The sequence below is a fragment of the Narcine bancroftii genome, chromosome 7 (genome assembly GCF_036971445.1).
Source record: "Narcine bancroftii isolate sNarBan1 chromosome 7, sNarBan1.hap1, whole genome shotgun sequence".
In the NCBI taxonomy this organism is placed as follows: domain Eukaryota; kingdom Metazoa; phylum Chordata; class Chondrichthyes; order Torpediniformes; family Narcinidae; genus Narcine; species Narcine bancroftii.
The window spans coordinates 46,829,274-46,855,722 of NC_091475.1; the positions used below are offsets into that span (position 1 = coordinate 46,829,274).

The window sequence follows — 26,449 nt, forward strand, 5'->3', positions numbered from 1 at the left end:
GCGGAAATCTGTGATAACCTTCTCATTCAGATCATCCGCTCAATAGCCAGTCCCTTAAAAGGGAAAGAAAGATTAATATTTAGATACAATTTGCAAGAAAGTTGAGTTGAGAAACATTCCCAACATTTGCAAACTGTTCAGATGCAACAATGGACACTGGAAATATTCCATCTTGTTCTCAGAGGGTGAGTAGACACATTGTTTAGTAGTAAAATTATAAAGTCACCCAGATAATCCCACCTTTAAAACTACAGCAACCAGTCTTTGCCTCATTACCCACAAAAGCCAATCAAAACAAGAATCAGTGGAGACCAAGGCTCACTTCCATCATGACTTTGATTAAAACAAGGATTAAAGTTAAAAAGGTCTAGAGACAATGAATCCCAGAGCATCAGCTGTGTTGGTTTTATCCTTACCTGGTGTAACCGAACGCACCACAACTGGCTTCTCGCTACCTGCCACAAAGCCAAAGCCCAGCACAGGATCCCGCTTCATCTCTATCCTCCGAGACGTTGGCTGTATGACTTGGCTTCCCTCAAGTCGAGGGTCTTCAAAGCTTGTGGACTGGGTCACATGGCTGAAAGAGAAGAAAAAGGAGAGAATTTTTTTGGATTGGTGCATTTTTTTTTCTGAGTGGAAAGTCAATGCTGTGTTATTAATATGAAGATTAAACTGATGAGACAATGGATTTCTGCCAATCCAAACCCAAGCTCGAGTTTTCGTAACTTACTCCACGCTGATGTTGATCTGTTTCACATTAAAACACCAAATATTAATCAAGAACAAAGGATATGCATCATAGCAAAAAGGAAAACCATTCTGACCTGGATAAGATAGAAAATGAGGGTGATATGGAACAGCCTGTTCCACCTATTTAATTCCAATATATAATTTACCTGGTCTGTGTTAGACATGTAGTCAGGTCCCATCAGGCTGAGCCCCTCCACACAATGCCAAACCACCCCTTGACCACAGTCAAACTTTAAGTTCAAGCTTATTTATCATCCGCTTGTACAAGAACAACCTGACAAAACAGTGTTCTCTGGTCCATGATGCAAAACAGTGCAAACACACATAGAGACAAATGATACACATACACAGAACCTACAATCATATGTTAAAATAAATACAATTAATTATTAAAGTAATTGTTGAGTATTTATTTTATATATATAAATAAGAGCATAAGAAATAGGAGCAGGAGTAGGCCATTCACTGCTTCCAGCCTGATCACCTATCCATCAAGATCAAGAAACAGGCCCTTCATCCCAACTTCCCACGCTGATCAAAATGTCCCACCCAGCTGAGTCCTGTGTTTTGTCCATATCCTTAAGCATAAAGAAATCTGTTTGCCTGTTAGCCTGTGCTCCTTCTCCCCTAGTCTTTTTAATTCAGGCACCTGCCTGCTTTTTGGTCACAACTTGACGAAGGGCTCGGGCCCGAAATGTTGGATATATAGTTTTACCTCCTATGGACATCTATTATAAAACTGCTCGTGCACGGGCCATGCATGCAGTGAAGAATCTCCAAACATGCTCTGTATACCTGTCCATACCATTCTAGATTTCTACCCACTGCTGTGGTTAAATATCATACATGTGTAACCTGCAAGTTAATCATACATTATGATCCCATATTTTGCAGAGCAATTTGCTGTTTGTCTCAGACATAATATGTTCCCAATTGCTTTACTGATGGGCTTTTTGATGAAATTTTGTTACATTGTGCATATAAACTTGTGCTGCATTATAACATTTCCTGGCCAGTTCTTTTTGATTGTACCTAAAATCAAGATTTCACTGGTAAACTATTTAGCAGTTTGCACCGTTTTAATTGTCAAAGATTCATTATAGCAATTGTTTATGACCAGTCCAGATTTATCTTGGGTATTGTAACATCCTAGGTATAAGGCACCTAGAGTAATACAGGAAAGTTCAACTTCTCTGTGAAATCTGTGCTGGGATAACAATGAGTGAATCACCTACTGGAAAGATGTCTATCTGTGATTTGAACTTAGTCTCCTGCCATTATAACCAAAGTTTGATTATTTTGGTACTTTATTACTTCTCTTATTCCTCTCAGTTTACTCCTATTAAAGGTAACAAACCTCTCAGTGGGCAATGTAATTTGTCAGGGACAGGCAGTGAAACTCATCATTGCCGCTGGCTCGGTAGGTAGGATATGGGAGATAGAAGCCAAGTGAATTTCCATAGATTCTGACCTGTAGAGCTTCAGAGGAGGACAGAAGTCCAGGCATGTGCTGAGATGGCTGTGAGAGTGGTTAGGTTAATGCAAGGGGGACAGCATTTGGGACCTGGGTGCAGGGGAGCAAACAAAACATCTTACTCCCAGGCACCTTGAGATGTTTTCCCCTCATCCCACTGAGCAGGCTACTTGGTTTCTTGCCGGACACAAGCCTGAAAATCATTAATTCCCACTAGATTATGTCCACCACTGCCGATTCAGATAACATAAGGAGGGTGATGCTGTCAGTTTTATTTGTATAATTAACATATTTTCCTTCTGTTGATTTTTGCACATCTGCTCCACGTCAGGCCTAAGTGAAAACGTCTCAAGATTCCAGCCCAACCAGAAAATGTATAATTCATATGTTCACAAGCTGAAACTACTGCATAAATTTGTAATGTTCATGTATTCATAACATTTATACAACTAAAGTAATTCACCATTTCACAGCTGCAAGAGTAATGAAAGATCACTTTAAGCCTCAGCTGGGGAAGTAGCCTTGTTGTCTGTCTTTGAAGTATTCAAGACATTTAAAATAATGCGAAAATGAAAAGAAGGTAATGAGTAATACCCAGCAAACTGGGAAGCAATGTTGAATTGAGAAACCAAATTAACGTTTCAGCTCAATGAAATGACTAGAATGGCAATTCTAAATAAAATCTAGACATTTACTGGACCCATTTAAAGATTCAATTGGCACGTCATTGAACAAAACCCTAATGTTACTTTTCCCTTCACAGATGCAAAATGACTTACTGAGTAATTCACGAATTTGATGTTTCCATTTTGGATTTCCACCAGCCATTTGTTTCTTTTTTGAATGACATTGATACGGACCAACAAACTGCAGTGAGCATTGCCACAGAGCAGTAAGAAGCCCTCTTTCCACTGACTTCTCTATTATGTGTCACCAGCTCTAATAAAGAGTTTCGGCTCGAAACACAGACCATTTTCTCCCATTGCTGATGTTTGACCGGCTGGGAGTACCTCGAGCAGATTGTTTGGTCAAAGATTTCAATTTGCAGAGTTTTCACAAATGATATCCAGAATCTAATTAGTAACATTGCAACACTATTCATGGTCACATGTATCAAATAGTAGTTTGGAAGTGTAGAGCTCGTCGAAAGAATCAAAGACTTGTTGATCCAAACCAAGGCTTTTATTAGCAAAAGACAGGAGTTCTTCACAGGTGGCCGACCAGTCCGGAATGATTCGACCTGGCTAGGGACACAACCCTTTAAGGCCCAGACAATAGGCGTGGCTTAGCTCTCAGCCAATCGCTGTAAGCACGGTTTAGATACAGTAACTATATACACTATATACATTGGTGATAGATCTGTACTATCACAGGAAGGTTGAGTCTTAAGTGAAAATGGCAGACAATTATGAGCTAAGTTCCATAACTGGAATAAATTTGGAGCGTTCCTGGGTGATATAGGGGACACAGTTTAAAAGTAGTGAGAGTATTATTTAGCCCAGCTGTCAAGAGAAATGCCCTTCATATAAATAATGACCATGAGTTAGAATGATGTTTAGAGTCAATTTGGTGCAATCATGAAGAATCCAGGTTCTGAACTGAAACTATTCTCAACTGAATCAATGTTCCAGCTGATTTAATCTTTATCTGGAACATCCTGAGATCATGAAAGGTGGTCCATAAAGGTAGGCACCTTTCTTTTCTATTAGAAGCTGGTCATTAGTTTTTTTAAATATAAGATCCTAAAAGTGAAAGAAGAGGTGAGTGGCTCACATGAGATCCAATGCATTTCAACTGCTTAGGTAGTGTATTGATCTGAAATGAAAGACACTTCCCCATAATCAGTTTGAAGATCATTTATTTTCGAATTATAATGTAATTTACTCAACATTATCCCAAATTAAATTATTTTTTAATATTCTTCACTGAACGTCGCCATTTAAAATGATGCAAATTACTCCATAATGCAGAGTGGAACTTGCAGAGAAGAAATTTCAGAAAATTAACAGGTACATCATGAACTGTATGCCGGAAATGCCCTGAGATTTACTCACTATCAGCATGGTTCCTCCCAAGATCGTATTGCCAACTTAATAAGTGCTGTCAGCCAACGACTTAAAAACACATAAAATGCCTCTGATCAAGTGCAGCAGGCACAAACTATAAAAACTGTAAGACCCTTGGGAGGAGTTCCAGCTGAGAACTAATGTCGTTGTTCACACAAATATCATGAATTTCCCAAGTGACGTTTTGCTATATGTGACATAATTTAAAACTCTGTCCAAACCCCAGGCATTCATTTCCCTCCACTTTATTGCCTTCTGCCAGAAGCTGACATAAAACTCAGTCTTCCGATTATCAGCATTATTAGCAAACATCGATCAATGCTGTTGTGCTCCATTTAATAAAATAGCAAATTAGCAATAAAAGGGGAAACTAGCAATGAAGTTTAGTAAAACCATCCTTAAGCAAAATGCTGCTGCATGGGGAGAATTAATTCTCAAAGAATAAAGCAATATAGAAAGATGGCTATGGCTTTTTCCGCACCTTGAGAATTCAGAGGAATCACCAGGAATCCTGGAAAACAAGATTTCAGGAAATGTTGCAACTTGACTTACGCAGACCAGTACTCGCGGAAGCTCAAACAATTTTACTTAGCAGTTTTGAATCGTCTTGCCTTGGCTCATATAATCACAGAAAGTGTTATTTAACAGTCTTAAGAAAATTATTTACAACCAGGGTGGCCAGATAGACGTTATGTGCAATACATAAGACTAATACCTTCTCAATCTCTCTCCCACTTTAATAAAAAAAATTGTTCGAACAATCTTATTACATGTTGCTTTTATCACTAATCATGTGTCCTATTCACCTTTTGTGGTCTTCCAGATCAATTTTTGCGAAGGCAAGGTAAGAAATTCCTAATTAGCGAGTGCCCAATTAGCATTAATGTCTATTCATTGATATTTAAGTTCTGACATTGGCCTGAGGGAACTAAGCTCAGGATCCTTGCCTCCAACTCCAAATCTTTTATTACCCTCAACATATGCTCCTTTCTCCCACAGATCTTCTAACTCTTTGTGCTTCTCAAACTATAGGTGCCTTAACTGCCTTACCTTCCTGTCCTGTTTGAACAACATGTTTACTTTATCCACATTCTTCTCTTTTACTTTATCCTTCCTTCAATCTGTTGAACTTGTTAAACCTTCTCATTTTCTTTCACTATTATGACCCTGCACTTTCCCCATTGCAGGTCAACCTAACATGCATTACCCATCTTTTTGAATTCCTCAACTTCTGCAAAGAACTTTGCAAAATCTTTCTACAATATTTATGCAAGTTGCTGTTTGGGTTGGGGCAACTGCTGCAGACCATCAGGATTTTTGATTTCTGATCATTTTCTACTTGTTTGAGCAGAAGCAGTATTTAACTTTGTGGAGATGTGTATCAATGGCAAGGCCGGCATTTATTGTTTATCGCTGGAGTATCCCATGAGAAGGTGCCGATGAGTAGCCCTCTTGAGCTCCCTAACTGTGTTTGAACATCAATAGTAGTGGTACAACCGAGTGAATTTCAATGCCACTTCAGAGACCAGAAAAGAGTTAACCATGAGATACAAGTCTGGAGTCACATACAGGCCAGCTATGCAAGGATGAGTGAAGTGGATGGGTTTTTCTGACAATCTAATAGTTTTTGAGGTCACCATCACCAAAAGCAGTGGAAGTTGTACAAGTTCCAGATGATGAACTGAATTCATATTCCATAGCTCCCTTGGTGGAATTTGAACTCAAGGCTGGATTATCAGTAACTTAATGACTGGATTATGTTAAAGTGCAGAACTTACACAGGATTTGAAAAGGCAGCCCACAGGTACTGTGGTTTGGAGTCATACAAGTGGAACAGTGAAACAACTAGGAGAGCTGCTGCTTCACACTGATGGAGATCTGGGTTGAATCCTGACCTTGGGTGGAGTTTGCATGTTCTCCCTGTGAATGCAAAGGTTTCCTCAGCATGTTCTGGTTTCCTCCCACATCTCCAAAGTCGTGTGAGTTGGTATATGAATTGGCCACTGAAAATTGCCGCTTACATCGATCGCCTCTGTGAGCAGTAGAATCTGGGGGAGGGGGAGTTGGGAGGTTGAAGAGAGAATGGGGAAGAATTAAAAAATGGGATTCTCCAGGATTAGGTAAATGGGTGGCTGATTGTTAGCATGGACTTGGTGAACTGAAAGGCCTATTTCTGTGTTGTGACTCTCTATGTACTTCTTTAGAATTCAAGATGATACATAGAAAGGTTCCAGAGCTAGGATGATCTCTGTTCACCTGGAATCAGCTGGAGTGTGCTCTGAAAGCCCATGCCACCAGAACAGGGTAAGATATAGATGGTTTTACTCACCAGTCTCGTAACAAGTCTCACAACACCATGGGTAAAATTGAAAATTAGATTTAAAGGAAGACACGTTCATATTGGCTTCTCGCCTGATTCAAGAACTAATCTTGAGAGCCTGTGTATGTGCTTAAGTCATTCATGAAAATTTAACTTACAGGAATTATTTGCTGCTCTATTTTTAACATACAAAAATTGGTTATGTAAATTAATTCATGGGATTCTTTTTTATAACAGTGAAAGAAAATGAATTCTGAGAAGGTTTAACAAGTTGAGTTCAACAGCTTGGAGGAAGGATAAAGTAAAAGAGAAGAATGTGGGTAAAGTAAAAATGTTATTCAAACAGGAAGGTAAGGCAGTTAAGGTGCCTATAGTTTGTGAAGCACAAAAGAATTGAATGAACATATTTGATTTTTGATGGAGAAGTTTTTTTAAAAAAATAATGTCTTTGACCAATTAATTTAGCTCAAACTAATTACTCATGTGTCAGGGAAGTCAATCTCCAGAAATAGATCTTGACCATTGAAGTAATGTGCAATGATAATAAAACAATCAAGAACAAAGGTATTAAAGCATTTTTAATGGCCTAACTGCATGATTTCTTCAGTACCTTTCCTTAATGAACACTTTTCACTGCACAACCTATTTCCTGCTGGAGTTATTAAATAACAATATGGAAAAATGGCTAGTTTCTGCACTTCATTACCTGCGACATTCTTGTTGTAATTTTAGTTCTTACTAGCTAAAACTCATTGCTTGAGTTCTCAGCTGTTCTCATCCTTACTGATCAGTGACTTCTGACTAGAATTCATCCCCAGTCAGCAGCACAAAAGAGGCTGTACATAGATGTCAGATCATTGTACACGGTGTCTGAAAAATCATTTAATTGACTTGAAGGGAGTGAATTTCAGAACAGGAAAGCAATAGTGTGTACACTAAGCCGAACTACAAAATAGAGTATAAGACGCACCAACTGGGAATTAATTCCATCTATTAAGCACTTAGAAATATCTGAAATGTGTCGTTCTTTCTATGTCCCTTGACATGGCTACTGTGCCAGTTGATCAGGTAGCTTTGGTAGCCATAGGAAAGAGACCCAAGTATGTGATGTTTGTGCAAATATTTTTGTGCAAGAGATACTTGCAAAACTGGAATGTTTGAGTCTGTTTCATTATCAGTTGCAGTTGCTCATGGTTTAGGACATAGAAAATTAACAAGAAAAAATGGGTAGCTCGAGATAAAGCATGACACTCAAAGGCCAAGACCGTGAGTCGCACCAACACCTTGGAGAAGTTAATAATCATAATGTAGGCCATCGGTATCCTTCTCAAAGCATAATCTCTGATCAGAAACTTTCGTTTTAATTTTATTATCGACTCCGAACAATAAGAACAACCGAAGTTCTTTCACAAACTGGAAATGGGAGCAGTTCTTCTGATTGTCAGCGCCTTGACTTTGCGAACGTCCAGTGTGACATTGGAAATCTTAGCAAACTTCCACAGATATGTAGTGGAAAGTGTGTTGACCGGCTGCATCATGGCCTAGTATGGGGGTGGGGGGGGGGGGGAGTGGGGTGTGGTGGTGGGTACCAATATCTCTAAGTGAAAAAGCCCTGCAAAAGTTAGTCCAGGACAAAATCCAGGACATCACAGGCAAGACTCTTCCCATCATCGAGAAAAATCTACATGGAACGCTCCCATGGAAGAGCAGCAGCAAATCATCAAGGATCCACACCACCCAGGATATGCTCTATTCTTGCTGCTACCATCAGGAAAGAGGTTCAGGTAGCATAAGACTCACTCCACCAGGTTCAGGAACACCTGCTACCCCTCCACCATCAGATTCTTCAACAGCAAACTCAGTCAGAGACTCAATTGAGGACTCTTAATTGTGCACATTATTTATTTACAAATATTTATCTTTTTCTGTATTTTCAATCAGTTTGTTTACATTTCTTTGTTTCCATACATTATTTCTCTCTTTAATAACAAATTTTTTCTTGAGTACAGTTCACATTACCAATGAGCAGAAATTCTGCCTGGCTTGCAGGGGGAAAAAAATCTCGGGTTTGTCATGTATGTACTCTGATAATAAATTTTAAGTAGAACTTTAAATAAAAAGAAAAGAGCTCGAAGAAAGACAAGATGAGGTGGATATCTCTTTTATGTGGCAGGAATTGCACAATGGGGCCTGTTAATCCCAATTAAGTGTTTCATAGTGCTACTGAATGTCCCTCACAGGAAACAGTGACTATTTCAGTAGCTTTATGGGACTTGAGAAAATATTCAGCCCATGAAGCCTGCTATATATTACCACACTGTTGCCTCCAGTGATCCAGGGTTCAATCCTGGATTCCTATTTGTGCAGAGTTTACATATTGGCATGTCCAAGCGAGTTCCCTTTGGCTTCTCCATTCCCATCCCGCATTCCAAAGATGTGCAGGTTGGTAGGTTAATTGTCCATCATAATACATCCCTTATTGTGTAGATGAGTGCCAGAATGCGGTGGGAATGTATGGAGAGAATAAAGTATATTCACATAAAAATGGTGCTTGGTGCTTGGCATGGATTCAGTGTGCTGAAGAAACTGTTTCCATGGTGAACTACTCCATGAATCTGTGTGAATATGTTTTTCTCTGAAAATCTGCTGCGAAATCTTTTACACCCACGGGAGGGGGGGGGGAGAGGTGATTGGATATGTGTCATCAAACACAATTTGCTTGAGGAACTCAAGAGGGCAAGCAGCATCCATAGGTGAGAAAGAATGGTCAACGATTCCTGATGAAGGGTTTTGTCTTGACACAACATCCTTTCTTTTTCTCCCATAGAAGTTGCTTGACCTTTTGAGTTCCACCAGCAAATTGCATTTGGCTTCAGAATCCAGAATCTGCAATCTCCTGTTTGGCTTCAGGGCATGCATCACATCTGACAGTGCACTCTGACAGTGCACTCTGCCCTCAGTAGTAAAAAGGAGAACAACGTACCTGGCAACAGGACTTTATCTTGCAATCTTCTGACTCTGTGTAGAGGGTGCTAGTCACTTAAGCCAGTGGTTTTCAAACTGCCCCCTGAACTCACATTCCACCTTCAGCAATCCCTATGCCATAGGTTCTCTGTGATTAGTAAGGGATTGCTGAAGGTGGTATGTGAGTGGGAAGAAAATGTTTGAAACACACTGTTTTAATCGTACCTAATTGACTCGTTTTGTGCACAGTTTCATAACTCTAAAGGAAATAGGTCCATGACAATTTTTCTCAAGCAAAATATTTCAGTAACAATTGGATCTGGAGCAGTGGTTCTCAACCTTCCCTTCCCATTCACATACCACCTTAAGCAATCCTCAGGGATTGCTTAAAGAGGAATGTGAGATGGGGGGGAGGGGCAGTTTGAAAACCAACAACAACAGATTGAAGCTACTATTTTTGCCACAGAGGCAGACGATTATCATGTTTGAAACAAGATTAAAATCAGCAGGTTAAAAAAAATAATTCACTAGAACAGTAACTGTACAGCTCAGTTCTTCCAGAACTACTGGAGAGTTCATGACTCATCTGTCACTGAAGCGTCGAGTGGAATTTTCCCCATTCATGCAGGATCTCTGGTTACTCGCAGATTATCCTTTATTCACAATGTTCCCTTATCAAATGTTACCTGCTTGATTGGTTGTTCCCAGAGGTGGCTTCATTAGACCAACAAAATCTTAAACCTTAGAAACTATGGATCCCATTCTCATAATTTACCTTCCAATGTTCAGATCACTCACAGCTCATCAATGGTTGGCATCCGAGGTCTGGTTATTTAACAAAGCTGCAAGGAAAATGGTGCTGGGGCTGAAGAGGGTGAAAAAAATTACTGCATCAATTATTTTGAATCTTGCCGTTCAAATTAGTGAAGTAAATTGTGAGTGACACAGAAGGCTGTTCACCCACTCAGACCCAGCCCAAATCCTAGGCTGATACTTCAAAGAAGAGAACACAACTAAAAATGGATGAGTCTCTCACAGTTCCATAAGCTGTTCCCGTTATCTATGTATTCTTCTCAAGCAGACGTTTAATCCAATCATCATGTGCTTTGTCAAAGATCTCACAGAGAATTGCTCAGAGCAGAAACAGAAATAATTCAATATTCATCTAAACCTTTCAACAATCATAAAGCAAACAGATCTAAATTAGTCTGGGCCCTTTCCCCTTGCTCCTTGTACCAATCAGCACATATTATCAAAGTAGATTTGTCACTTGATAAAGAATCCTGACCCAAAACATTTTTGACTGACACATTTCTACCTATGGTTACTGTCTGATCTGCTGAGGTCCTCCGACAATTCTTTGTTTGTTTGTTTTGTGGTGAACTGCGCCACTCCGCAGGATCAGGAGTTCCTGATAGCCGGGGAGCACAGAGAACTCTGGGAGGTGTGCGACTTCACAGGGCGAATGAATGTGCCAACTGTAATTATTTAAACTCTTGTGAAGATTCCATTAAACAGTTCTGTTGTTTTAGCTCACAGACAACTTCTGATGTGTTTTATTCACTGTACCACTCGCTACATTGGTGACCCCGACGATCCAAACGACATTTTGGACCTCACTGTCGATGCACAGAACGCCATATTTTGGACCTTGCAGCCACAGATCTGGTTCGAGCAGGCAGAGGCCCAGTTCCACTTATGTCCGATTACTGCTGACGCAATGAAGTACTACTATGTCATTGCATTGCTGGACCAAGACACCGGGGGCCATATTGTCGATTTCTTATGCCAGCCTCCAGCCAACAACAGGTATGAAGCCATCAAAGTCCTGCTCATGTGCATTTTTGACCTTTCCCAATGCCACAGGGTAGCACGACTTCTCCATATTATAGATGGCCTGGGTGACTGCACTCCTTCCAAACTAATGAATGAGATGCTGGCACTCATGGACAGATACAAGCCCTGTCTGCTTTTCAAGCAGCTATTTCTTGAGCAAATGCCAGAAGACATCCATTTTTTGCTTGCAAACGAAGACCCTGACGCTTAGCAGCCTGTCCTAATGAGTTGTGGCATGCTAAGCAGCATGGTAGACTTTTGGTTGGGTGTGTAGTGGTGCCTCAGCAAAAGGCACGAACCCTGCCCACTGCAGATAGTGGTGTGGCATCAGACTTGACTGGGTGCAGCACAGACAGAATAGTGGTGCTATTACTATTAGAGATGGGGAGTTGCATCCTACTACTGCCATCTGGCCACAAAAACTACCTCCTTTTCCTCTGGGATCGACACTCAGGCCATCAGTTCTTGGTCGACACTGGAGCAGAGGTTAGCTTGTTTCCTTCCTCCATCCCAGATACACTTTTAGGAAAGAAGGGCTCTCTTCTCATGGTCGCCAACTACAGCAGTATCCAGACATATGGGTCACAGACAATTCCACTCAATTTCGGCTCGTCGTAATGGGAGCTAATTTTTTGTGAGCACTCTCCCTTCTAGCTGATCTTAAAGGCCTCCCCCTAGTTAATTTGTAGACTTTCGAGTCCCTCACCCTGCACCCCATGGTGTTGCCTGCACCTCACTTTGATTCAGTGACGCACTCAGACAATGAATACACCAGAATTGTAGCGGAATTCCCAAGCATTGTTACTGCAGTTCTCGACGGCCCAACCAAAACATGGAGTACAGCACCACATTCTGACTCATGGATGTCCCCTGCCTGCATGAGCGCGCAGCTGCCACCGGATAAACTGCAATTGGCGAAAGACGAAATCCAACACATGGAGGAAATGGGTATTGCTTGCTGCTCCAACAGCCCTTGGGCATTACCGCTGCATATATAAGGTGTCTGGAGAGTGGAGACCTTGAGGGTCTATCAGCATCTGAACGACATCACTACGGCAGATCACTGCCTGGTTCTCCATATACAGGATTTTTCTGTGATCCTTCTTGGCGCTAAGATTTTCTCCAAAATCGACCTGGTGTGCGGGAACCATCAGATCCCAATTCATCCAGACAACATATCTAAGACTGCCTTAATTACCCCAATTGGACTATTTGAATTCCTCTGTATGCCTTTCAGTTTAAAAAACGTGGCCCAACATTTCAACGCTTCATGGATGCAGTTGCCTGGAGCCTAGGTTTCGTATTCGATTATTTGAATGACATGCTTTACGCCAGCCGCTCAAGGCAGCAGCACCGGGCTAATCTCCGTCAATTATGTCAGTGGCTCGATTACCACAGGTTAGCAATCAACCTGGCCAAATGCCAATTTGGATTTCCTCGGCCACTGCATCGATCAGCACAGAGCGGTTCTACTACCTTCCAAGGTCGAATTTGCAAATTTCCAAGACCCTCCACCAGTTTGTTGGTATAGTTAACTTTTACCATCGTTTTGTGCCAGCTGCAGCCAAAGTTATGCAGCCACTTTTCAAACTCTTGTCCAGGCATCCAAAGGAACTGAAATGGAATGACGAAGCCGTGGCTGCATTCGAGAATGCCAAAGGAGTGCTAGCGAGATTCATTATGCTCATGCACTCATGGGTTGACATGCCAATGGTTCTAACGGTGGATGCGTTAGGCACTGCAGTAGGTGGAGCTCATCTGGAAACCCCTGGCTTTCTTTACTCGTCAGTTGAGACCATCAGAGTAGAAGTTCAGTACCTTTGATGGGGAGCTCCTTGCCTTCTACTTGGCCATGCAGCATTTACGCTATTTCCTGGAAGGCAGAAAGTTCACAGTCTATACAGATCACAAGCCATTGACTTTTGCCTTTGCCAAGATATCAGATCTGTGGTCAGCACGTCAACATTTCAGAGATTATGACCATAATAAAACAGATCGGCAGGAAGAACAATTTAGTTGCCAACATGGTATCCCGCACCACCATCGCTTCCCTCCATTCGCCTGCTTGTAGTATAGACTACGCTGCTCATTGCCAATGGGATTGCACATTTTGGACTACCCATGCATATCTCCTCTGACAGAGGAGCTCAGTTTATGTCTGGGTTATGGTCCTCAATCGCACAGTTGCTGGGCACCCAGCTGCATCGGTCGACAGTCTATCATCCTCAGTCTAATGGCTTAGTGGAATGTTTTCATTGTTATATGAAAATGGCTCTCATGGAATTTCTTAAGGGACTGGATTGGATAGATGAACTGCCCTGGGTACATTTAGGTATCTGTACTGCACCGAAGGAAGATCTAACTACGTCCTCCACAGAATTGGTTTATGGAGCCCCTCAATAGACCCAAGGGATTTCATTCTTGCAGCACGTAGGCAACAGGAATCTCCCACTTTGGTACTTACATGCTTAAGGGAGAAGATGGGTACACTGGCACCTATCCCAGCCATCTAGCATGGGTCTACAACTTCATACATTCTGCCTGAACTCAAGGACTGCCTTTATGTATTCCTGTGCAGGGATGCTGTGGTGAATCTCTGCTGAGCTGTCAGTCTTCTCTTCAGCCTTACTAACATTGACTGTGCATTATCTCTACCGCTAAAGACACTCCCCTTGGGTATAACTGTGTCTGCACCCATTGTCTTTCATTATTGTACTATTAGTTTCTGCTAATAAAAGCTATGATTATTGTTTGACTACATCGTCTTTGTCTACCTCATCAACTGACACTTCAGATGCGCACAGGACGCCGTTGCAATGGCAACATGAAGGTCCTTTCAAGGTGGTACGGAATGACGGCTCCACATTTGTTTTAGACATTGGCAGCAAGCAAGAAACGGTTTTGGTAGATCGCCTTAAGCTGAAACATGTGGACCTAGATCAGCTGGTACAGGTAGCATGCCCCCAGCACAGGGGGCGTCCATCAGCCCATTCTAATTGTAGAAGAGAGACTGCGGTATCACCTCTGATCTCCAGTTCTGCATGGGGGGGCAGGGGGTGGTTATGTGGCAAACCGCGCCACTCCATTATCAAACCAGCTTCCATAGTTGCAGGCCCCTGCAGCATTAGGAGTTCCCGGTGGCGGGGGCACAAAGAACTCTGGGAGGCACATGACTTCAGAGGGTTGGTGACTGTGATAAAGCGCCAATTATAATTATTTTAACTCCTGTGAAGTTTCCATAAAACAGTTCTGTTGGTTTAACTCACAGACAACTTCTGCTTTATTAACTGCACAGTATCAGCCAGGAGGAAATCAGCAAATCTTATTGTAACTAAGGTATGAGGTGTTTAATTTTGAATGGGTTAAAGTAGTGGTTCTCAACTTTTTGCTTTCCACTCATATACCACTTTAAGTATTCCCGATGCCATAGGTGGTCTGTGATTAGTAAGGGATTGCTTAAGGTGGTATGTGGGTGAAAGGAAAAAGGTTCAAAACCACTGTTTTAATCGTACCTAACTGGCAGTTTCATTTCTCCAAAGGACAATTTTTCTCAGGCAAAATATTGGGTCTAGAGCAGTGATTCTCAATCTCCCTTCCAACTTGCATTCCATCTTAAGCAATCCCTTACTAATAACAGGGCACTGATGGCATCGGGATTGCTTAAAGTGGTATGTGGGTGGAAAGAAAAAGGTTGAGAACCACTGGGTTAAAGCCTTTTTGAAATTATGGACAGAAATATTTCATACTAATATATTCATGTGTTTGTTAACAGCTCACACTGCTTCTTTTCAACTAATGTACTTGTAAACCAAACACATTTATAAATACCAGTTCAAAACATACTGTCTACCGTTAATCACAAATATATTTAGAGAAAATTCCTTGCTAGTGCTTTAATGAAATGAATTAACAACATAAAGATCAATAGATTATATTTCTTTAAATTTATTGCTCTTCTCTCTTTCTCTTTGGCTTGGCTTCGCGGACGAAGATTTATGGAGGGGGTAAAAAGTCCACGTCAGCTGCAGGCTCGTTTGTGGCTGACCAGTCCGATGCGGGACAGGCAGACACGATTGCAGCGGTTGCAAGGGAAAATTGGTTGGTTGGGGTTGGGTGTTGGGTTTTTCATCCTTTGCCTTTTGTCAGTGAGGTGGGCTCTGCGGTCTTCTTCAAAGGAGGCTGCTGCCCGCCAAACTGTGAGGCGCCAAGATGCACGGTTTGAGGCGTTATCAGCCCACTGGCGGTGGTCAATGTGGCAGGCACCAAGAGATTTCTTTAGGCAGTCCTTGTACCTTTTCTTTGGTGCACCTCTGTCACGGTGGCCAGTGGAGAGCTCGCCATATAATACGATCTTGGGAAGGCGATGGTCCTCCATTCTGGAGACGTGACCCATCCAGCGCAGCTGGATCTTCAGCAGCGTGGACTCGATGCTGTCGACCTCTGCCATCTCGAGTACCTCGACGTTAGGGGTGTGAGCGCTCCAATGGATGTTGAGGATGGAGCGGAGACAACGCTGGTGGAAGCGTTCTAGGAGCCGTAGGTGGTGCCGGTAGAGGACCCATGATTCGGAGCCGAACAGGAGTGTGGGTATGACAACGGCTCTGTATACGCTTATCTTTGTGAGGTTTTTCAGTTGGTTGTTTTTCCAGACTCTTTTGTGTAGTCTTCCAAAGGCGCTATTTGCCTTGGCGAGTCTGTTGTCTATCTCATTGTCGATCCTTGCATCTGATGAAATGGTGCAGCCGAGATAGGTAAACTGGTTGACCGTTTTGAGTTTTGTGTGCCCGATGGAGATGTGGGGGGGCTGGTAGTCATGGTGGGGAGCTGGCTGATGGAGGACCTCAGTTTTCTTCAGGCTGACTTCCAGGCCAAACATTTTGGCAGTTTCCGCAAAGCAGGACGTCAAGCGCTGAAGAGCTGGCTCTGAATGGGCAACTAAAGCGGCATCATCTGCAAAGAGTAGTTCACGGACAAGTTTCTCTTGTGTCTTGGTGTGAGCTTGCAGGCGCCTCAGATTGAAGAGACTGCCATCCGTGCGGTACCGGATGTAAACAGCGTCTTCATTGTTGGGGTCTTTCATGGCTTGGTTCAGCATCATGCTGAAGAAGATTGAAAAGAGGGTTGGTGCGAGAACACAGCCTTGCTTCACGCCATTGTTAATGGAGAAGGGTTCAGAGAGCTCATTGCTGTATCTGACCCGACCTTGTTGGTTTTCGTGCAGTTGGATAATCATGTTGAGGAACTTTGGGGGACATCCGATGCACTCTAGTATTTGCCAAAGCCCTTTCCTGCTCACGGTGTCGAAGGCTTTGGTGAGGTCAACAAAGGTGATGTAGAGTCCTTTGTTTTGTTCTCTGCACTTTTCTTGGAGCTGTCTGAGGGCAAAGACCATGTCAGTGGTTCCTCTGTTTGCGCGAAAGCCGCACTGTGATTCTGGGAGAATATTCTCAGCGACACTAGGTATTATTCTATTTAGTAGAATCCTAGCGAAGATTTTGCCTGCAATCCATCCAAAATAACTTGATTTTCATTACAGTGTAAATTTCCAATCCCATGTTCTCCACAAGAAGCCACATTTGAAGAATGGGTGGTTTGCAGGTCAGGAAACAAGACTTTAGTGCACATTTTTTGACTCCTACCAACTAGCATTAATTATTGATGCTGAATGCACACCATCAGTGAGCGTGGCCTTTAAAATTTGCACCCTGTAACTCTGATGAATTACAGATCCAATCTAACAGGTGCAGGAATATCAACTGCATACCCTGGAAAGCTGACCTCAAGTCAATTCCATTCCTTTGCATCGTCAGAGTAGGCTGAGAGGCATCAAATTATCCTCCCACATAACAAGCACAGAAGATGGAGCACAACATTGCAACACAACGGCACTGCAACATTACACTGCAACACCACAGGCCATTTAACTGGCTGCACCCACCATGATGGCAAATTAAACAAAATCGCTCTGCTTGCACATGATACATATCCCTCTGCATATTAATGACCTATTTATATTTCATTTAACTTTAGAAACATTATTGTGCTTACATGTTTCACAATAAAATAGTTAAAATTCTAATCCCATTTTCTATGAAAACAGAGAGGATGTCATCAAATGTTTGAAGGCACATTTTGATAAAATGGTCTCACAATGGACTTTAATTGTATTTCAGTCCAAAGTGGTTGATGGGCAGTGTGGAAAACTTTTGGCTTTAATGAGACCAAGGTTAAAGAGGAATTTTAAAAAGCATGAGAATATGTGGGAAAATAGCATCTTGCATTGTACCTTCTAGGAGCTCGAGTAGAGTGATTATCTTCAGAATGTGACAGGCAAGGTGTAGGTGGTACAACTCCAGAAATTCAGCGCAGTTGCATGTGTTAATTGCACACAGTTTCGGGGGTGGTGTTGAAAGCACAGACATGCAGGGGCTGTTTCCTTTCAAGGTACGAGCACTAAAAGTGGCAGTTCTTAAGGGAAGTTGCCACCTCAAGTCAAGTTGTTACTGACTACACCAGCACTGGGATCACAGAGACAGGAGTGTGGATTCTATGACTCTCATGGATGATTCAGCATCATTGATACATGTGAATGCCCTGGAGGAACTGTTGCCCTCCCTCCCCAGCCAATGAAAGAAAATGGAATTAACTAGATCAGGGAGACATCTTTTGAATCTGCTGTCTGATTAAACTCGACAACAAACATTTTGACACTTTTGGGAATATTTTATGGATTTTGAGCTGCTGATCATGAAAATGACCTTAAATGTTCCTATCACGTAGCTTTTTTTTAGATTTAATCTATTTTTGTGATTTTCTGTCATATTTTTTGTCTACTTCAAGCTACAAATCCAGGAAGCGCGACATGTCATTGAAAATTAATTTTCTGCATTCGCACTTGGACGTCTTCCCTGCTGAACTTGGTGCAGTCAGAGATAAGCATGGCGAAAGGATTCACCAAGGCATTGCAACCATGGAGAAGTGGTATCAGGGCAACTGGAATCCACCAATGCTGGCTAACTATTGTTGCACGTTGACACGAGAGGCATCAGATGCCGAGTACAAACAAAAATCAGCGGCAAAACATTTTAAAGTCAGTTCAAATACTTGATGTGTCAGCGTCATTATGCGATTAAGCATGCTAAATTCAATAAAAGTTAATTTAATGTTTCTCCAACTTCCTACATGGTACAGAAAATCTGAAATTATCTTTGTGTTCAGCTTAAAGTTATCTATCAAAATCCCCAAATTTCTTTTCAGGAAGCAAACCTTTTAGAAAAAAGATGGCTGTCCATTGCTATTTGTCATCAATAAAGGCAGAGTTTGGGTATAAGAAATCAGAACAAGAGGAGCTACCTTGCCTTCCTCTTTGGCTTGGCTTCGCGGACGAAGATTTATGGAGGGGTAATGTCCATGTCAGCTGCAGGCTCGTTTGTGGCTGACAAGTCCGATGGTTGGGTTAAAGCAGTGAGTTTGATAATATCATCAGTTTAATGGTCTAAATTTTTCCCTGTTTTTACTGTCCTGGGTTATTTTTGTGGGAAGTTTTAATTTGCCTTCTAATTTCTGGTCCTGCTCTAGGAGGCTTTCTCAGGCATGCACAGGTGCGATGAAGTTCTCCTACTCTGCTTTTTGACTCTCTGGCATCAACATCTGAAGCCTTGGGAAAGGCAGACAAGCCCAAAGAAAGAAAAATGGAAACATTTGCTCAGGAATGACTGGATTGTCGGTCGTTAAAAATTCTCTTGATATATTTTCATTGAGTTTCACTCTAATCCAAGGAAAAGCAAAGTTTTCACAACTAAAACGCACTTACATATTTAAAACCTTACATTGCCTCTCATACTGAAGATTAGTCTCCAGAACATTTCCCCTCAATTCATGATAATGAATTCATGCTCATGCACAATTATAAAGAACAATGTATTTATGTACCAAAATTCTTTCTTGCTGCAGTCAAAATATACTATTTTTAAAAATACTCCAAATTCAAACTTAAATTTGAAATGTAAGTTTTTTTAAACCCTAATATTGGTAAGAATGTGGGACTCACTGCCTGTGAGAGTGGGTGATATGAGAGGTGCAGGGGCTTCTAATGCGCAGACTGAAAAGCAGCTCAGGGCAATCAGGGACAGGCAATAGATGTGGCAGATGCTCAGATTCCCCAAAATTATGAATAATAATGGCAATATCTTCTGTTGGAAGCATCTTTATCTCTCGTATTGTTGCTCTTTGCTCTGAATTTAAATTTCCGTTCATCTTAATGTCTGGCTTCTTATTCAGACCCATTAACCCACTACTAATTTAAAGTGGAACTGTATCGGCAAGAGTGATGATATAATGGTAACAATGTAGATGCTGCATGAATGGAGAGAGGAAACAAGTTGATATTTTGAGTCCATGACTCCCCTTCTCAAAGGTCTCTCAGAGTAGCTGTGTGTCTCATCTACTCCATCCACACAAAACAAAATAGACAGTTCAATGTTGAAATAATCCTGACAAATAAGAAGTTGCATGTGTTGGGAAGGCTTAACAAAGACAGTCATAGTAACCTGGAGATTAAGAGAGTGGAAAAAAATGTCTGCAACTGAAGATTGACAGAGACTTGTGTTAAAAGTTTTCTGATTCCTGAAAATGGCAGCGAAGATGGTGACAAGCAAATGGGATATTTTACCTTGATTGGCCAGGGCATAGAATAGAAGAGCAGGGTCATCATGTTTTAGCTTTGTGAAACCTTGATTGGAGTCATATCTGGAGTATTATGTGCAGTTCTAGTTGCCACACAACAGGAATCTAGTTGCCACACAACAGGAAGGATGTGATTGTGAAAATTCTACAGATGTGTGGTGCAAAGTGTGCTGAACGGCTGCATCATGGTCTGGTTCGGGAACACCAATACCCCTGAGCAGTAATTCCTGCAAAAGGTAGTGGACACAGATCAGGACATGATAGGCAAAACCTTCCCCACTATTGAGAACATCAACAGGGAACGCTAACCATCCGAGACTCTCATATGTACAAAACAATATTTATTTATGTGTATAGTTGAAATATTTGTCTTGCTGATATACTGTTTACTTGAATGTGTGCTGCCTGGTTGTGCATCTGCATGTTTTGCACTGAGGACTGGAGGACGCTGCTTCGTTGGATTGTACTTGTAAAGCCAGATGCCAATAAACTTGACATTTAAGATTTTCCAGAAAAACAGAAGACAGGATCAATATCTATAGGGATGAGTTTATAAGAAATGGGTGCATCATAAAGAAGAGTTTTAGATTAATATTTTAGATGGCAAGAATTTGGTGAAATTGCTCAGAATAGCCAGATATAGACTTCAATATAACACATTTAATTGGAACAGACCACCTTTGTTTCAAGATGGTGGCTCTGGCCCTGCAGCTCGCAGCTGTACAAGGATAAATGAGGTTGTTGGTATCCTAATGACAATGAACTATCCTATCAAGATAAATGAATTGACCATCATAAATCAATGTTATTTCAATTGATTCTTGAAGCCCCACAATCACACAGGATAGTGAAAGAAAATTTAAAATCTGCAAATAAATCCTTTGTCCTATCCTTTCCTCACAACATCTTCTCAGCAACTTTTTTTTAAATTTTTTTCTCTCTCTTTCACTTTTCTATTGAAGTGTTGACTTGGTTTTCCTTTCACCAATGTTGTCTGACCTGCTGAATGTATCTAACATAGGCCATATTAATTTCAGGTTCGTTCAGATCATTGCTGCAAAATTTAGATGCACAGTGGACATCATTTGGCTGCTTTGAATCAGTTTTTGATCTAAAAGGTCATCCAAAACGTGTGAGCATGTTGTGAAGTAGGTCACGGCAGGCACTACCTTGGTGATGGGGCTGGCATGTGTGCAACTGTCACTCAGCAAAAGTTTGCAGAATAGCCAGATGATGACGTCAATCAGCATGTACTGGTGATTTAATGCCAACGCTGACATTTTGTGGATCAGTACTCCAGCTAAAGCTGTCTCGTAGATGCAGGATCAGTAGTGTGAAGGACCCCTGCCAGCCCTGGTCAAACAGGCTGTTGACTGGTTTCTGCTGTTTTGCTAACATTTTAAAGATCTCTGGTGGTACCTTGAATTAGAGTCACTGGGTTCTAAAGCACTGAAACAGGCCCTTCAGCCCAGCTGTCAAGCTAGTCCCATTTCCTTGCATCCAGCCCAAATTTTTCCTAGCCATTAATTCTCAAAAGTTCTGACCATTCAGCTCATTGGATCTAAGTAAGATAGGAATGGAGTAATCACATCTGTCCTATTACCCCCTCTCCATAGTTCCCTGATCTCCTGCGATTTATTTCCCATCAACTACCTTTCCTTGTGTGCACTGAACCTACACTATTTGCAAATTAGCCTACAGTACAACTGTGAGATTGGAAGGAAGCCAGAGTGTAGGGAGATGCCCACTCATTTATGGGGAGAATGTTCAAAATCCACCTCGACAGCATCCAAGTTTAGAATCAAATCAGGGGTCCTGGAGCTGCAAAATAGCAGCACTAACTGCTGTGCAACCGTACCACCTACTAATGTTGCCCAAACCTAGAGTGTGCTGCAGGTAGTGAAGGTCTGTGCTTCTACATGTCCTCACTGACATTTCCTACTTGCTGCAGACACAGTACCTCTCCTTTAAAAGGTACAGACTGGCTTTGGAGCAATGGGAATAAGGGGGCAAGCAGGTAACTGGGAGCTCCTGCCCCAGGAGCCCACCACTAATCGTCTTGAAAAGGCATGGGGTCATCAATGTGTTTGAGGATGCATTGAGGACCCCATCCAAAAGCCATGTATTCAAATGTTTGCACCCATTCCAAGGCTGATTCTTGATATCAGGTCTCTCGCTGAGACATGTAGCCAATGTTACTGTTGGATGCTGTTGACCATAATAGTAAGTAGCACCCAATGTACAGTTAGCTCGCACCAGAAGCAAAGACTCAACTAACAGAGCAGCACTATCTCAGGTTTATAATGCATTTGGCTCCTATCAACCTCCTAGGGTCAGGTGCATAAGGCATGACCTTCACCTTCTGAGGCAGTACCCGGGATCAAGTATGAGTCACTCTGTGGATTCTGAAGCAGCTGACGAGGTTAAGCTGTACTTGAAGACCCTTCCAGAGGTGGAACAGGAGGTGTTTGATGGGGGTGACGGCATGGATGACTGGTTTATGAGGTGGTGCTTTTCCTTCACCATTTCCACTGACCAATCTTGAGAAAGATACTCAAAGTTCTTTGCGCCAACCTAAATATTACCTCTCTCTTTTGTGCAGGGTGGAGGCAGAGAATTCAAGTAAACTTTGAGAAACTTTAAGGTCTATTGTAAGGGATGTGGCCTGGCTATTGGAGCTAACTGAGGGTGCTTAATACTGGGGTAATTGCTCTGGGAGACAGCACTACTCCTCAATTTGGAGGATTTTGCAGAGGTGGTGCTGCTGGGACCTTTCCAATCCTTGAATTGCTTACAGTTGGTAGGCTACAACTAAGATGTAATCTGGAGGGCAAGTATTCTTGCTGGGAGTGGACCATGAGGTTTATGACCAAAGCCTGGATGGTTGAACTGAAGGCTGTGGTGAATTGCAGTGTTGATTTCTGCCTTCATTCACAGGTGAATCCTAAGGTATAGACAGTATTCTGTGCTTTCTGAGATCTTACCTTGGCACTTTGCCATTCGACGGAGATAATGTACAGGTGGGCCAAGTTAGTGAAGGATTGCTTTTTTCAGCTGGTTTAATATAGGTCCATTCTCTTTGGCGGTTCACTGAATGGGTCAACAATGGATGGTATCTCAGCCACCAATATTTTATGTGCACACAAGCTTCATCTACACACTGCAGCATGATGAATGAGGCTGGAGTGACCTTGGTCCTGGGGCGGATGTAACATAGGTTGAATAGTTTCCAATTTTCTCTGCAGAGGAGTTCCACTCCAGTGGAACATTTATTGGAGGCAGAGCAAGAAATGCTGAAGAAACTGTTGGGTCAATGACATGGTCTTATTTGACAGGCATAATACCAGGTGGAGGAGCCTTTTGTTCATTAACCTCTCCGTAACTGTGGACTGGCATTTTTGTAATTGATTGGGAAGAAAACTTGGCTGATGGAGACAATGCTGTGGAGAAGGATACAAAGCAGTGGTGACCAGAGAGGATTCCTGGGATGCACTGCAGTCTGGTTAGATGTAAATGCCAAGTGCTAAACAATATAATTTCTTCGACTTACCAATGGGATCTTTAGTCTTTTCTGTGTGCTGTCAAGTGCACGTACCATTATTGTCAATAATAGTTATTAAATATGATTGATTTCCAGCAACACAAACAGTAAATGCTTGAACAACAGCTATCAGACTCTTCAACCTCCCCTTGTGACACCAATCATGAACTGCTCCTCCAGCATAAAAGGAGAGTCTGCAGTACTGCAAAGCGCTTTATTTGTACGAGGATTACTGTGAATATTTATGAAATATCTTTTGTATTTATTGTCATTTTTTCCAATTAATTTGTTTACTATTATAGTTTTCTTTACAAATACCTGTTTGGCTGCAGCAAATAAGAATTTTGGTGCATATGTACATTGTAAAATGTAATTGATCATAAACTCGTCAACATGATCACATAATGATTTTGATGAAACAACCTTTCCAGAGTTATAGTCATGTAGTTGGACAACACAGAAACAGTCTCCTTGGACCACCACATCCTCACTCACCTCATTGGCCATCTACATTACTCTGATTAGAGGACTCTTGGTCTGCAGCCTTTTGTTCTGTCTGTTAGAGCGCCTGTCTAAATATCCCTTAAACATGGTGATTGTATTTGACTTTGCTGGCAGCAAGTTCCAGATGTTAATCACTCTGTCATTCCCTTCAAATCCCCTTTAAAACTTCCTCTCACCTGAAACCTATGCCATCTTCTTTTAGCAACCTCTACCAGGGGACTTGACCAAACTTTAAACCACTGGTTCTCAACCTTTTTTCTTTCCACTCACATACCACTTTAACTATTCCCTATGCCATAAGTGCTCTGTGATTAGTAAGGGTTTGCTTAAGATGGTATGTGGGGGGAAGGAAAAAGTTTGGAAACCCCTGCTTTAATCTTGCCTAATTGACTCGTTATGTGCACGGTTTCATAACTCCAAAGGAAATGGACCAATGACAATTTTTCTCAAGCGAAATATTTCAGTAACAATGGGTCTAGAGCAGTGATTCTCAACCTTCCCTTCCCACTCACATACCGCTTTAAGCAATCCCTTACTAATCACAGAGCACCGATGGCATAGGGATTGCTTAAGGTGGTATGTGAGTGGAAAGAAAAAGGTTGAGAACCATTGATTTAAATAAAAAGAAGTAATGGCAATTTCAAAGAAACCTGATAATTCAAATTGTAGGATCGTATTGATCCTGAAACGAGTTCACAACTTCAAGTACTTTGGATCATGGGTAACATCTGATGGCAAATGCAAACTAGACATAAAAGCAAGAACAGGGTTTAAAGAAGGGAGAAACATCCTCATGAACAAGAAAATAGAAATTGACGTCCGCCTTCGAACTCTCAGCTGCTACATTCTTCCTATATTGATGTATGGCTGTGAGTCATGGACCATCACAAATGCAATGGAAAGAATCAATGCAGCAGAGATGTGATTTCTCAGAAGAATGCTATGCCTATCATATATGGACAGATAACAAATGAAGTTCTACAAAGAACAAAAATACAATGTACATTACTTAAAAGAATCAGAAAACAGCAATCAAAATTCTTTGGACATCATGCAAAGAGGTACATGGGAGCATTTAGTTACAAATGGAAAGCTGGAAGGAAATGGAAGCAGAGGCAGACATAGAATGAAAATGAGAGATGGATTAACATCATGGTTGGAAACGGGGAGGCATCAACTACAATATGGAGGGTCAGAGACCGTGGTGCATGGAGAGACATGATCAATCACACTGAATGGCAAGGCACCTGAACGAACCAGGGGAAGAACTTCTCTGATGATCGACACCTGTCAGATCTGCCCTCAGCCTGTCAATCTCTCCTCATAACTAATGTTCTCTAATCCAGGCAAGTTCCTGGTAAATCTTCCTTGTGTGTGGTGATCAGAGCTGTACACAGTATTCTGAACGCAGATCAACCAGAGTGTAATAAAGTGGCAAAATAACATCCCAACTTTTATATTCTGTGACCTTACCTAGGAAGAGAAGCTTGCCATAATGACTCCTTCGTTATTGTAGGTGATCAGGGATAGTCAAGTTGGCAGGGGCATCCAACTTCACTAATTTGATTAAATTCTTTGAGGAGGTAACTAAAAAGATTGATGAAGATAGAATGGTACACTCTCTTCCTCTGCTTAAAACAATGCTGACTATCCCTGAGCAGCCCCTGCCTTTCCAAATATACACAAATCCTTTACACTTTGGATTTTCTCCACTAGGTATGAGGTTCACCAACCTGTAGTGACCTGGCTCATCCCTGTTGTCTTTAAATAAAGAAACGACATTCACTACCCTCTAATCTTCTGATACCTCATCTCTGGCTAATGAACATGCAAACATCTCTGTCAGGTCCCCACACCTCCCTCGCTTCCCATAGGACAGATCCTAGGATATATAGACCCTTATGCATTCCATGACTTTGAACATCTCCTTCTATCTATATTGTCCACCTGCATCCTCCCTTTATCCTTCGTGATGAATGCAGATGAGAGAGGAGCTATACTGCATCTCACCCATACTGCTTGGCTTCACACAGCAATTCTTCTTTTGTCCTGAAGATAACTCACTCTTTCTATGACTACCCCCTTATTCCTGACATAGTTCTCAGATGTTTTGGGACTGTCCTTGATCTTACTTGGCAAGGATCTTTCATCGCAAATGCTACAGCCTGCGACAAGAACTGCGGCTTTTGTCTTTTCACTCTGAGATGTCATCGAGTTTTCTGTAACACCCACTCTTTGACCTATTATTGAGAAAAGTCAAACAGTCTTTGAACTGATTTTTATTTTAAATGCTCTAGATGAGGACCAAA

The 26,449-nt window shown here is 41.7% G+C and overlaps 1 protein-coding gene across 1 annotated transcript in view; it reads right to left on the bottom strand.

Annotated features, from left to right (window-relative positions):
* The window catches only part of LOC138738862 (FERM and PDZ domain-containing protein 4-like), a 391,286-nt gene that overhangs the window by 133,025 nt on the left and 231,812 nt on the right, over positions 1–26,449 (bottom strand). The window contains exon 3 of the mRNA XM_069889976.1: positions 417–577. Coding sequence (XP_069746077.1) covers positions 417–577 — 161 coding nt within the window. The remainder of the gene's footprint in view (positions 1–416; positions 578–26,449) is intronic.